General features: G+C 41.2%; 1 protein-coding gene across 17 annotated transcripts in view; it reads left to right on the forward strand.

Annotated features, from left to right (window-relative positions):
* cacna1c (calcium channel, voltage-dependent, L type, alpha 1C subunit) overlaps positions 1 to 14,102 on the forward strand; it is a 235,227-nt gene that overhangs the window by 210,024 nt on the left and 11,101 nt on the right. For 12 of the 17 annotated variants that reach the window (XM_084910578.1, XM_084910568.1, XM_084910562.1 and 9 more), the window contains 18 exons: positions 2,050 to 2,187; positions 3,494 to 3,559; positions 3,939 to 4,030; positions 4,944 to 5,106; positions 5,341 to 5,468; positions 5,763 to 5,859; positions 6,221 to 6,323; positions 6,557 to 6,658; positions 6,855 to 6,982; positions 7,101 to 7,241; positions 7,978 to 8,342; positions 8,604 to 8,630; positions 12,749 to 12,877; positions 12,998 to 13,128; positions 13,235 to 13,332; positions 13,449 to 13,545; positions 13,631 to 13,739; positions 13,822 to 13,990. In XM_084910578.1, the coding sequence (XP_084766704.1) occupies positions 2,050 to 2,187; positions 3,494 to 3,559; positions 3,939 to 4,030; positions 4,944 to 5,106; positions 5,341 to 5,468; positions 5,763 to 5,859; positions 6,221 to 6,323; positions 6,557 to 6,658; positions 6,855 to 6,982; positions 7,101 to 7,241; positions 7,978 to 8,342; positions 8,604 to 8,630; positions 12,749 to 12,877; positions 12,998 to 13,128; positions 13,235 to 13,332; positions 13,449 to 13,545; positions 13,631 to 13,739; positions 13,822 to 13,990 (2,283 nt within the window). The remainder of the gene's footprint in view (positions 1 to 2,049; positions 2,188 to 3,493; positions 3,560 to 3,938; positions 4,031 to 4,943; positions 5,107 to 5,340; positions 5,469 to 5,762; positions 5,860 to 6,220; positions 6,324 to 6,556; positions 6,659 to 6,854; positions 6,983 to 7,100; positions 7,242 to 7,977; positions 8,343 to 8,603; positions 8,631 to 12,748; positions 12,878 to 12,997; positions 13,129 to 13,234; positions 13,333 to 13,448; positions 13,546 to 13,630; positions 13,740 to 13,821; positions 13,991 to 14,102) is intronic. The other 5 variants (XM_084910566.1, XM_084910579.1, XM_084910570.1 and 2 more) reach the window with 4 other exon arrangements.

A 14,102-nucleotide genomic window follows, 5' to 3' on the forward strand; every position in this document is an offset into this window, starting at 1 on the left:
CTGTTTACGAATCAGTCTTGTGATTTGTCTCTGAATATTTCCAACAATTCCTCATCTTTAGTCTCTGTCTTTGGCTCTCTTTCTCTCTCTGTTACACTTACTGTCACTGTACTTCTTCTGCTCACTCCCCACCCCCACCCCCACTCTTTCAATGGTGCAATGGTGCCCACTGTGGTCCAATTGTGGTATTTACATGCAGTACAGAATTGTGATTTTCCACTCCTCAGAAGGATGTGCCACTTTTAGCATATCTGGCAGTGGAGTTTGGGATAATGCATGTTATCGGTTACTTGTCAACACTACGTCAGAAAAAAACCCAAAACATATTCACTTTTATCCCAGAATTACATAAAAATAGAAGTGACTAGTCATTTTTCCAAACTTTGATTTATTTGCAACACATAGCAAGTGACTAGTGCAAATAATGAATGCAAATCAGATCAGTAATATGTTGAAAAGTAACGCACCGTGCAACATCTGTTATCCCAAACTGCAGCAGGATGTGTGGAGAATGGCAAGTTCTTTGTGGGAGCACACTGTGTGTTCTTTGTGGGATTAACATAAAGAATTAATGGCTTCTTGGAAAAATACAAGTGGCAAAGCAGATTCAGAGGTCAGAGAGGCTGATGCCGTGTTTCTTTGGGTCACATTTCATTATTACAGTGACGAAAGATATAGCACGGCTCTCCTCTGGTTACACGTTGCGTGTAGTCAGGTTTGTTCTGTGCATACTGGCCAGTCAGATAATGGTGAACTGGAGATTTTCTCCTTAATTTTGCATAGCTAGTTTTGTCATTAGGATTGCTAATGATCCGATATCCTTGCTTTCACCCGATTCAGCTGCCATTTGTGGTGTAAATTGTGGATATTTATTCCTTAGCTTGGCCCTTAGCTGCTGTGTTGTGTGCATCGTGCTGTACAAAAACTCTGATGTTGCCTTTGTTTTTCTGCCTTTTTGTCCTAGAGAACGAGCAGGAACAGCATAAATAAATAAATCTGTATTAGAATAGCACTCTGCTAGATGGCTGAATATTTTATTGCTGACTTATTGCAAAATACTAGAGGCTCTGTAAATAAAAAGAGACCTAGAAGATCACAGTACACAGATGGTGTAGATATGGAGATTTACCACACAGGTAAATAGTGTTTCTACATGGCAGTCACTGCACTGGGCAGTAATAACTTTATCCTCTGGAATATCATCCTTGGATTTTCTTTCTCCAGGTGGCCAGTTTATCTGTGACAAACAATTAGCCTGTCTGCATGATTTATTGAAACAGGAATCAGCCCACAGGCTCGGATTTTTGTATTGTATCTACTGTGAGTTGTTAACAGTGATTTATGAGAGTGCTTACCTCCATCGATGGAAGACTCTCTGTCCCAGTCTCAGATATTAGATTTTTAGTCTGTAGCAGTGCAGAATAAATGCAGAAGATTTACTTCAGAGGTCCCAAAAGTGTTTAAAAGCCTGTTTGTCAAATGTCAGCGCATGGCTAGATTTACCTGTAATTGGACGCAGATAAAACGGCCGATGGTGCTTTCTTTGTTGTGATTATGGTGGCGGTGTGGTGAGGTCAAAGAAACAGCGTTAAGGTGTATCAGATGCTTGTAAACATGAATGAAGCGGATTCAATCAGAAATGTCAAGGGATTTTTCCATGAAGTCATACACGTAAGCATGACTGCCCGATTCTCTCCCAGATCTCTTGTGTCAGTTGATTTTGATGGGATTTTGTAGGACGCAAGTTTCCATTTATTAACTCTGTATGTGTGTGTGTGTGTGTGTGTGTGTGTGTGTGTGTGTGTGTATGTGTGTGCCTTTTATTCATATTAACACCCATATGTGTGGGTGGAAATATGGATAAAAATGTTACTTGTATGTCTGTGTGCATATGCATGTATTCTCATGATCATTTATGCGCGTGCGTGTGTATATATGTGTGTGTGTGTGTGTGTGTGTGTTTGCTTCATTTCCTTATCTATCTGCATGTGTTCCCATGCGTCCTGTGTTTTTTTTCTAACAAAAAAAAACACCAAACCCCACCAAAAGGGACTGCAGAACTCTGAAGAGAACGCCAGGATCTCCATCACCTTCTTCCGGCTGTTCCGCGTGATGAGGCTGGTGAAGCTGCTGTCTCGCGGGGAAGGGATTCGGACCCTGCTGTGGACCTTCATCAAATCCTTCCAAGTGAGGGGAGAACCGGACACAACATGCTAGAATAGGGGGGTTGGGTTTACACAGGGAGAAGTGGCAGGGGACGAGTAATGTGGCTCTCTTTGTCCTTCCTTTAAGATCAGAGCTCTATTTGCTTTCACTTAAGTTCTGTTTTTTAAGAGATTTTACAAGACATTTTAATTTTAACCACACATTTTAAGTCTGTAAATTAAATTTAAAAATTATTTTCAGTTCTGAGATGCATGCAGCTATAAATGCCCTTGTTCTTGTGTAAATCCAGCCTGGTAGAGTCTCACAAGCTACCTTTCCTTGCCTCGCCTTGTCCCTCCTCATCCCCACCTCTTACTTGCGTAGAAGGTCAGGTAGATGCTATTTAAAAAAAAAAAAAAGAGGGATGGTGTGAGGTAATGGAGAGGATGTTTGGGAGTCTAACTACAGAAGCAGATTATGAAGTTTGAAAACAGGAAAAAAGATCCATACCTTAACGAGAAATCTTTTCTTCGTCTTTCCACTTCTCCTCTTTTCTTTCTTCTTCTTCTTCTTCTTCTTCTATCTATTACCGTCAAACACCCTGCGCCCTACTACTAACCCCTGAGAGCTCACCATTCCCTGTAGGCGAGTTAAGCCGTAGACAAGTTTTGTTTAATGAAGCACTCCACCAAAAAAGTGAAATCATTTGATAGAGAGTTGTGGGGACATTAAAATCATCTGTTCTCTCTCTTGCGTTAGCTGAGACAGGCCACTTCATGTTGTACTACTGCTGCCTGTTTGAACCACAGGCTTAAAAATCAGCAGTGGTTGTGAATATCATTTTGAGCCACAGGCTCAATTAATATTTTGTGCGCTTATAGAATTTATTTAATTTATGAGCAGACTTTAACTTTTTCATTTATTCATCATGACTTGGCCCTGCCCTTCTATGCACAGGAGTAATATTAGCCAGGAGCACAGTTCTGCACATTTGCTAATGCGTCTTAATATAGAAAAACAATGTTCTGCCCTTGTTTGGTGCATGTGCTGTATGTTGGGACTGATCTCCTGGCTAAGTCCAGAGAACAGATTGTATTTTGCTGAGGTTTTTCACTCTGAAGTCAGATGATTTGTCCTGGATTGTTTTTGGTGTTGTGCCACACAAGACTGCAGATCCATTCACTTTCACAAGTTTGAAAAATTTTTTAAAAAAGAAAAGAAAAAAATAGATTGTGACTTTGAAGATTAATTGGACGAGTGAGATTTGAATGAAAATGAATGGACTCCAGCTCTGGTGTAGGATAAGCCTGCAGAAAACTTGCCACTGATGCGTCTCTCCTCTCTTCAGGCTCTGCCCTACGTAGCTCTGCTTATAGTGATGCTGTTCTTCATATACGCCGTCATTGGCATGCAGGTAAGCTGTCAGGTTGTTATCCCCTTGTTTCCCTCCCACTGTTATCTTCTCTCACCTTCTCTCCTTTAGCAAGCCTCCGTCCTGTGTCTGTCCCCCTGGAGTCTTGTCACTCAGAGTTCCTGTTTGGTCACGTTGTTATTTTGCTCTCCCATTATCTTCCTCTCTCTGTTGCTCTTTAGTTACTGTTTGTCTTTGTCTCTCTGCTTCCTCTCTGTTTCACCTGGAAGCTGTTGTATAGTTTGTTTCACTGACGATGAGTAGGAGACACTTTGGTTTGATTTGCTGGGGGATGTCTGGCCACTAAATGTGACCGACTTTCACTTGTCAATGCTGACATCATATGCTGTGTGCTGTGACTACACCCTCCCCTCCTATACAGATGTTTGGTAAGATAGCTCTGCGGGACCACATGCAAATCAACAGGAACAACAATTTCCAGACATTCCCTCAGGCGGTGCTGCTGCTCTTCAGGTAAGGGTGATTAATTTGGGCATTTGCTCTTTTTTACTCCCTCATCGTCTTTGTTATTCCACTTTTCTCCTAATCTGTATACTTTGTTTGTGTAACTGCTCCCATTTGAAATATTAACTTCTCTTATTCCTGTAAAACACGTTCCTATATTCACTTCCTTTTACACTGAAATTTTGTACATAACTTATCACTGATTTTTATTTATTATAGAGGAGACTTAATTTGGCATTAAAAACTGCCAAATCAAACATGCTAGTCTATATGGGAGCAGCCAAAAACAGCTTGATGTTGATTTACGACAAACGCCCTGAAGGTTTTCTTCCTCTTTTCTGCTTGGTTGTGATGATGGTAAGATTCCATGAAGGGGGACAAAAACCACAGAACCTGAAAGGATGGAATCACACATAATTTACTAGCATTACACCAAGTTTATTCTCCTGAAGTTCAAAAAATGTCTATCCTTTCTTATTCTGGATACACCCCTACATGGAATATATAATAGCACTGAGTCTCCATTAAGAATGACAGTATACTTGGACACTTGATAAGCAGAGGAACTCTGAGTAGTTTGTGAACAAACTACTCAAAACTGAATGGAAAAAATAAAAATCATAGATATATATATATATAAAGTGCTTATATATAGTCATATTATATATGCTCAGATGTAATAAGAACAAAGTCTAACATCTGCGTCTCTCTCTTTTTGTCTTTGTAATAATGTGCATGCGTGTGCTTCACTCCATGCTTTTATGCGCGAATGCATACATGCGCACATGCATGCATTTGAATATGTGTGTATGTGTGCCTCTTTGTTTCTGTTGTGTATCTTTCTCACAACCGCATGCACGCCGGCATTTGCGTCGGCGTCCATGCATATTTGGTTGGTTGTGTGCATGCGTCTGTCTATCAGATGTGCAACAGGTGAGGCGTGGCAGGAGATCATGCTGGCGTGTTCACCCAAACAGCCGTGTGAGAAAGGATCAACCAATGAAAGCAGCTCGTCCAATGAGGACTGTGGCAGCCAGTTTGCCATCATTTATTTTGTCAGCTTCTACATGCTCTGTGCCTTCCTGGTGAGTAGAGGCACACATCTAATTTTAATTAGTAAAAGGAGAGTATTTCATGTGATTGTCATAACCACACATAGCAAATTAACATATTTCAAAATGTGCCAGAAAGATGACTTTGAAATTGTGTGTTACATTTAATAGACTGTAGAGAAATTTAGTACATGGTGATTGAACTGGCAGGTCTATAATTGTTTAGAGTGGTACGATAGAAACTTATGGATTTCTGATTTTCCCCAGATCATCAACTTGTTTGTGGCCGTCATCATGGACAACTTTGACTACCTGACGCGTGACTGGTCGATCCTGGGGCCACATCATCTTGACGAGTTCAAGAGGATCTGGGCTGAATATGACCCAGAAGCTAAGTAAGTTTACAAAGCTATATTTGCCACTTTTCATCTGTTTCAAACATATATTCATGCATTTATTTTGGCTGTGTATTTTTACTGCTTATAGTTTAGTTGACAGGGAAGTTTTCTGCTCAAAACTGCTCAATTTATTTCTTTAATTAAATCCTAAGTTATGTTCAAGTAGTTGAAATAATCTGTCCGTGCATCCTGTTTCTACTGCAAAAACACTCCCTGGAGTACTCTCTATCCGTGGTTGAGAATCACTAGTGTAGAGCGTCTCTAAAATTCAACATCTATGCTGGTTTTTAGGGGGAGAATAAAACATCTTGATGTGGTGACTCTGCTCAGAAGAATCCAGCCTCCCCTCGGGTTTGGAAAGCTCTGTCCACACAGGGTGGCTTGCAAGGTAAACACACTTGCATGGTCACACAAATTCCTAAACAAGGCTGCAGAGTTATCAAAAATATATATAACAGCTCAAGCACCATCACTGCATGAGTTAAAAAAAATCCACATGTTGTGTTGTATTAGAGTGGTGACATATGCACAGCTAATAACGCCTTGCACAATGACTCAAAACACATACTGACAACAAATCGTACCTGGGAAAATATCTCAAAAAAATCTCTCTAACGAAAGATTAGCGTCCTTATAGTTGAACTGCTGTCTGCGTATTTTTAACAAACTGTCAGCTGCCAGTATCTGTTGGCAGCTGTTAGGGCAATTCACTGTGTTAAAAAGGTGCGTGTGTTTTTCATCTCACGTAGCGTCTGGTGTCGATGAACATGCCTCTGAACAGCGACGGAACAGTGATGTTCAACGCCACACTGTTTGCCCTGGTCAGAACCGCACTCAGGATAAAGACAGAAGGTAAAAGACACGTATGGGGGCAATCACTAGCACACAACTGTAAAGGTCACACATGTACGCACCAGTGGGCACATCATCATACTTGATAGCATAATGTGAAATTGCGTGTTTTCTTATTTTGACCCACTTTTTTTTAAATCTATTTTATAGAGGGGTTGTAATGTAATTTCCAACTATGGAAATACTAGTTTGAATCTACAATGTGTACTTCATACTGTGCTTTGTGTGTGCAGGGAACTTGGAGCAGGCCAATGAGGAACTGAGGGCAATAGTGAAGAAGATATGGAAGAGAACCAGTATGAAGCTCTTGGATCAAGTAGTGCCCCCTGCTGGTGGTATGTATACCCTGCAGCACAGTTTCTTATGCACAAATATTTAAGAAGTGAATGTTTCCAATAGACATTACTGTTACCTTACTGTGGTCAAAACCTTGGTTGCATCACTTGCAGTGGAGTTTCTGAAAAATCTTGCAGCATGTTAATTTTAAGCATTAATCTTTTTTAATAATGATGTGTTTTTTTGTTTCTGCAGATGACGAGGTAACAGTCGGGAAATTCTACGCCACCTTCCTCATCCAGGAATATTTCCGCAAGTTTAAGAAAAGGAAAGAACAAGGGCTGGTGGCCAAGGTGCCCCCCAAAACCGCACTCTCTCTGCAGGTATACAGACAAGTTTTGTTCACAGTAGAGCTAAACATTACAGAGGTAGATTTCTGACATTCGAAATTTGCTCCTGGGTTACATGATATGTAAGCAACACTGCTGTGTCTGTTTGTAGGCGGGCCTGCGGACATTGCACGACATTGGTCCGGAGATTAGGAGAGCCATCTCCGGAGACCTAAATGTGGAGGAGGAGCTGGATAAAGGTGTAAAGGAGCCTGTGTCAGCGGCGTCAGAGGACGATATCTTCAGGGTAAAGGTTGGATACACACACCTTCACTCACTCTCCAGAGAGATGATCAACGCCAGCTTGAAGCCGTATTATTGCATCATGCACATAAACATGCATTCTTGCATGTGCTTAGTCAAGAAGACATAATAAAAAAAGCCTCATGTTCCACCACATAGCTTGGCTACAAAATGCTACACTCACTGAACTATATTTATGGATTTTGGGGGGATGTTTGGGGTCCAATGAAAATAAGTTTTTAATAAACACAGCAGTATTTTACACACTATAATCACTAAACAAATATTCAGCGCCGCAACTGTAAGGATTACACACTTACACATACACACAGCTCCTTCTACAGTAAGAGGGTGAGTTATGCTATCGACCTTTCATTTTCGCCACCATTATAACATTCATATGCTGTTTTGTTTAGTTTTTTTTGCTGCAGTATTTGCATTGTGTACCAAAAATAGACAGCCAAATGTATGTGCCTAGCTAAAATTAAGGTTCATAGAAAATAAAACTCCAGTGTCCAGTTTATTTAATTTTATCAGTCTGCTTTCATTTACTAAAAATGTTCTGAAGATTTTTGCCTTTTGATAAAAGCTTTTTGCTTTGCATTCCCATCATTGCTGCTAGCAGTGTTTTGAATTATGGATGTTGGGGTGTGGTGCTGTACATTATTAAGATATTCTTTAACTTTCCATTTCTCTTCTCAACTTTTTCTGTTCCTCCATCTCAACCGTCTCCGCCCACACCACAGCGCACAGGAGGGTTGTTTGGCAACCATGTCAACTACTACAACCAGAGCGATGGCCGTGGGTCCTTCCCGCAGTCTTTCACTACCCAGCGTCCCTTGCACATCAGCCAAAAAGGGTCACCTTGTGAAGGCGAGAGCCCGTCTCATGAGAAGCTCATGGATTCAACTACTTTCACCCCTTCCTCTTACTCCTCATCAGACTCTAACGCCAACATCAACAATGCCAACAACACTGGCATGGCCGGGGTGGCAACCCAGGGCATCAGCCGATTCCCGAGCCCATCTATAAGCACTGTGGATGGGCACACCGGGCAGCCACTCACCCCCATCCTGCTGCCAAGATCTGCGTGGTGCTTTCCTCCAAAGAGGTGAGTGCAGGCTCAACAGCAGCTTCCATTTACACCTTGTTTTGAACTTTTCTGCTTCTTTCCTACTTTATGTGCTCCTTGATTGTGTTGTGAATAATTTGCTTTCCTCTTCCATAGCCCAGGCATTAGTACAAATATTTAACTGCCTTGTTTTAACATAATTAACAAAAAAGATGTCCATATAGACATAAATAATTCAGCTGTTTATTTCTTTTTACTACCTGCTTTCTTTCCCTGTCTTTTGTTTCTGGTGGCGAGCAGGACGTGTTTTTATGACAGCCTCATGCGGTATGTTGCCAGGGGACAGAGAGAGAGAGAAAGAGAGAGAGAGTGTGTGTGTGTGTGTCTGTAATCTCATAATGGCATATAAAATAACATAGCTGTCAGGGTGCTATAGTAACACTTGTTGCTATGCACACAGTGCTTTATTTTGCAATAGCAAAAAGCAGGCTACATGCTGTTACTATAAAAATCAGCTACCAAAGCTGTAGATAGACTGTTTGGTTCAACGGGGCCAAACGTTTCCTATCAAGGCTTCTCTGAATGCTGGTTTTTTTTTTGGGGGGGGGATAATATGACAGATCTGGGTTAGACACTGTATAGAAACATACAACCATCTGAAAGCTTATACTTGTTTGCTAATTTTAGTGCAAATGTGGAAATGTGTGATCTACGCTCACTGCCACTTTAATAGGTACACTTTGCTAGTACCAGGTTGGACCCAGTTTTGTTTTCAAACTGCCTTTTGACACGATGGCGTCACACAGCTGTGGTAGATTTCTTGGCTGCACATCCATGATGTGAATCTTGCCTTTCATCACATCCTAAAGGTGCTCTACTGGACTGAGACCCTTTCTTGGATGTCTGCTGCTGTGATGGTTGGACTGAGATCTGGTGGCTTTGGAGGCCATTTGTGTGCATAGAACTCACTGTCAAGAAATTAGTTTGGGATTATATGAGTTTCATGACATGATGGACTGATTCTTATATAGCTGTATTTGAGTACTCAAAGTGTTTCATGCAACATTCTTCATTTACCAGTTCAGGCCCATTCATTAAAGACTTTTTTCTACACCAAAGTGCTTTCTGTCTAAGATTTACAGACATTATTACTCCAATGGATGCATCAGGAGCACATTGGGGTTCGTTATCTTGCCCTTAGAATACTTGTATGAGATCTAGACTAGAGCAGCCAGTGATCAAACAACCAAACCTTCCTATTAGTAGATGACCTGCTCAACTGAGGTACAGCCACCCCAAATAATGTGCAGCCATCAGAAGGTGGGCACACTGTGGACATAAAGGGATGGACATAGTTAGCAGCAATACTCAGGCTGGCCGTAGTGTTAAAACGATGATCAGTTGGTGCAAAGCATCACTATCCACCTGTACTATTGATGCAGGTTGAATCCATCCTGTCATTTTTTTAGGACAAATTCCGAGTCCACTATCTGATTGTCACAGCAGTATTTTTCAAAGATCATTTTTCATCATGAGCTTGAGCTTGTGTAAAATTCCTGTTTTTAGCTAACAGGAATGGCACTTTCTTTAGTCTTTTGCTGCTGTAGCACAAGGTTCAGTGTTGTTGCATTTAGAGATGCTGTACTGCTGCCTTCCTATCAGCTCGAAGCAGTCTGGCAATAACACTCTGATAGATATCTGCATTAATGAGCTCATAAACAGGTTTACCTGTCAAAGTGGCCGGTGACTGTATATTCATGAAATTTGGTTTATATGTTTTGAAAGTTGTGCTTTATTTGCTCCATGTCAAGTTAAAATATAATACCAAACTTTGCATTTATTTTGATTTTAGTAGCTTAATTACTTTCGACTAGCATCCCTTTCTGAACGACTTCACATATTAAGTCACTGTATTTGTAAGGCTTTAAAAACAGCAGTCAGTTAATATGTATATCATTGCCTTGATTTATTTTGCCCACTTGTTGGGATGTTGAGCCAGCTTTACACTTTAGTTACGATAACTGATTGTGTGTGCTGGCATGTATGTCCGCAGTTTTTCCTATTCATTAGGCCTACTTGGACAGTAATTAATCTAAAATAATACACTTGAGTACAAGCAAAGCAAAGTATAAGTTTTCTGATGGACTGGATTTAATCAATTCAGCAACAGGTTAAGATCCACCAAGGCTTGGCCAAAATCATCAAGTTAGGTTGTTGTTCTAACCCAGAGTTTGCCGTGGAACCGTTAGCTGATTAAAGGGACATCTGGCATTTTTAGGTTTTTTTGTTTGATTGTTTTTTCCCACATGATTTGTTTTTCTTCACCACACTGTTGTTTGGGGAGGTTTATGTGCTGCTTAACAAAAATTAAATAAAAAATTCTGGGACTTGAAACTGAAACTTGGCATCATATTACGCCTCTTAATTCGAAACTCCGGGAAACTGAAGTGCTGTTGCTTGGAAGTAAAAACACATCTGGTGAAGAAGAAGAGAATAAAAATTAAATGCCAGAATGTCTCCTTAAAGCTTGAGTATTGGGTATGAAATACAGTTGTGGTTAAAAGTTTACATACACTCATTGTAGGCATGAATGTTGTGGTCATTTGGAGCATTTGGTGATTTCTTTGAACTGTGTTTTTTTCCCATGAGGAATGATTTTACTGCATACATTTTTAATAATTTAAAAAAAAACTGAATTGCATGCACAAGTTTAAATTTATTTTGAATTGTCTCTAATCCACACAGGGTCAAAACTACACATACATGCTCAAGCATATAGATGCACCCCCTCTAATATTTGGTTAAATATCCTGTGGAAAGTTCCACCTGAACCAGATGATTTGGTAGCCCTCAACAAGCTTCCGGGATAATTCTGGCTGGATATTTGACTACTCTTAGCAGAATTGACAGAGTTCATTTAAATTGGTTGGTTGACGTTGGGGCTTTGGGAAGGCAGAAGCTTAATGTCAATTAATGCTTTATCCATTCTAAAACCTGCTGTCATCTTCTTTTGGGGTCATTGATCATTTTTTGGATCATAGCTTCATCTTTACTTCACTTCACTGATGTCAAATGTCTCAGTCTTTGTTCCGTCTGAACATAAAACATTTCTCCAGAAGTCATTTGGCTTGTCCATGTGGGACTCAATATATACATGCGTTAACTTAAATATTTGAATAGGTGGTTCTGAAGGTTCTACAATCTCTTTTAACTTTGATGTTTCACTACTTTGCCAAAGAAACTACTGGAAGACGAGTGTTAGTATCCACAATGAAGCATTTTAAATCCCAGTGGGCTGAGAAAATGCCAACCAAGAAATGAGCCTCTGCTCCAGAACCGACACCTTTAAGCTCGACTGATATTTGCAGCTGCCCACATGGGTGAGCCAAATGGCTGGTCTAGGTGGAACTTGCCAAGGGAATTTTAATGGAAAATTGGTGGGGTGTATCTATATATTTGAGCCCATGGGTATACTTTTGGACCTGTGTGGATTAGAAAAAATCCAGAATAAATATAGATCTTGTTTTTAAACTTATTAAAGATGTATGCTGTACAATTATTCCACCCTGGAAAAAGAACATCCCCAAATGACCATGGCATTCATGCCCATGATGAATGTAAATAAACTTCTCACCGCAACTGTGGATGTGACTGGGAAGAAGACATCTTTGAGACACAAAGAGAATTATAACCTCCTCGCACCAGACAAGCACAAGTATATTATAAATTGGATTTGAATCTTAGTCTCCTGAGGGAAAGTCTCGTACCTAACCCACCGTACCAGATTCTGACTCGCTACATGGTCTTGCTAGCTCTTTACGCTACTTTTACAATTCACTCGGTCTGGTCTGAACATATTTGTGATTAGCCTGTCAGAGCCCAGAGAAGGTGCATGAGTCTAGTTTCCTATCAGACAACTGTATGAAAGGTTGCTGTGGAAATTTCCTTCTGTCCAGTGACACCAAAAACGCCAGCTCCAGCCTTTTTCTCTGATAAGCAGTGATTCGCAGAAAGCAATAGCCTCAGATTCTGGGACTTTACTGACCTTCAAATGATGATAGCAGCATAAAAAGTACTGTATTAAAATAGAGCTCCCTGAGAGCAACATTCCTTCAGAATATAGTCTCTTCTGTGTTTTTTAAAGATGTCTGAACTTCAGTCTTGCTATCAATTGCCATAATCCAGGTGTTGCCTTTTAATGCTATTCACCATTTTGCTTCAAGAAAATAGCTGCAATATCCACCCGCTTCTTTTCAGACTCTCCTCCTCCTTTGCCTTCCTACATGCAGTAGCTAAGCATCCATGGGTTTCTCCTTTCAGTTTTATTGCAAATAATTTTTAGTGTATTTACATGTACTTGTCTGTCTTCCTGTTTTTCCGTGTCGTGCGTCTTTATGTTCATTCTGTGTTTTTGTTTGTTCGGCCGTTTGCTTGTTTGTCTGTAGCTCAGACTCGTGTGACAGTCATCTGCCAATCATCCGAAGAGGGGAGGGGTCAACAGAGGAGACATACGACGAGAGCTATGTTGAAGACAGGGTGTACCATGAGGATGACCACTCGCTCTCGTCTGACATGTAGCGTTTAAACACATATGCACTCAAAAACAGCAACGAAAAAAAGCACATTTATTCCCCAAGCCTTTAATATTTCACAACTTTTTTTCTTTATTTTATGCACTTGTGTGCTCTTGTTAGGCTGGTGTATCACGATGAGACTTGTAAGCAGTTGACTCCCATGGAGGAAGCGGAGGAAGTCGACGACAGAAGAGGAGGAGGAGGAGGGTGGCAGTCTCCCAGGAGGGTCTTCCTCTGTCCCACTTCTCTGGGTGAGAAGACCCAGTTTTTAAAAAAATCTTGCGTATAAATTGTGCCTGCTGTCATTTACGCATCTTTACGTGCTGTGTTTTTGCATATTTGTGGCATTGATGTCAGGGCGGAGATCGTCCTTCCATCTGGAGTGTCTCCGGAGACAGTCGAGGCCAGACGTCTCTCAGAAGACGGCTGTACCTTTACACCTTGTACATCATCAGGTAGCAGACGCCTACATAATAGAAGCAAACACACAGAGTTACAGATGCACATAAAAAGATGTGCAAAGCAAACATAATCCTCCCGGCAGCTCCTCTCTAACTCTCTCCTCCTCCAGGCTCTGGCTGTAGCAGGGTTGAGTCCTCTGTTAAGACGGAGTCACTCACCGACCCTCTTCAGTCGGCTGTGCTCCACACCTCCAGCAAGTCCCACAGGTTAACCAAGAATTTTGAAGCACTTTCTGTCCTTGTCATATTAAATCAGTGAGAGAGTTCTAACTAATGTTTATACTTTCCTTAGCTCAATGCAGTGATGCCTCCTACCAGCGAGTTCCCTCTCTGAGGCTAGAGGGCTCCAACTCCCATGAAAAGCTCAATACCAGCTTGCCCTCTGTCAACTGTGGCCCATGGTAAGAAAATAAAGCTGCTCCAAAAACAGTTTAAGCACAAGTGACGTTTTTTAGGTTTAAAACAAATCACTTCCCCTCCTAGGTACAATGACAGTAATGGGAATAGCCCGGTGCCCAGTCCTAGCCCCACCCCTAGCATGCCAGCGTCCAGTCAAAGGGCGCCGAGGCCGGTGTCGCTCACTGTGCCATCGCTGTTGGGGAAAGACTCCAGCTCGCTGTGTCACGGCAGCGCAGGCAGTCTAGTGGAGGCAGTGAGTATGCGTTATATGTAGCTGTATCTGTGTATAGGATCATGAAGGATATTCTCTACCTGTTATTTAGCATATATTCAACACCATACTGTAACACGTGACACATTAAACC

Source organism: Perissodus microlepis, chromosome 17 (assembly GCF_051167445.1).
Source record: "Perissodus microlepis isolate ML-2025 ecotype Zambia chromosome 17, ASM5116744v1, whole genome shotgun sequence".
Classification (NCBI taxonomy): Eukaryota; Metazoa; Chordata; class Actinopteri; order Cichliformes; family Cichlidae; genus Perissodus; species Perissodus microlepis.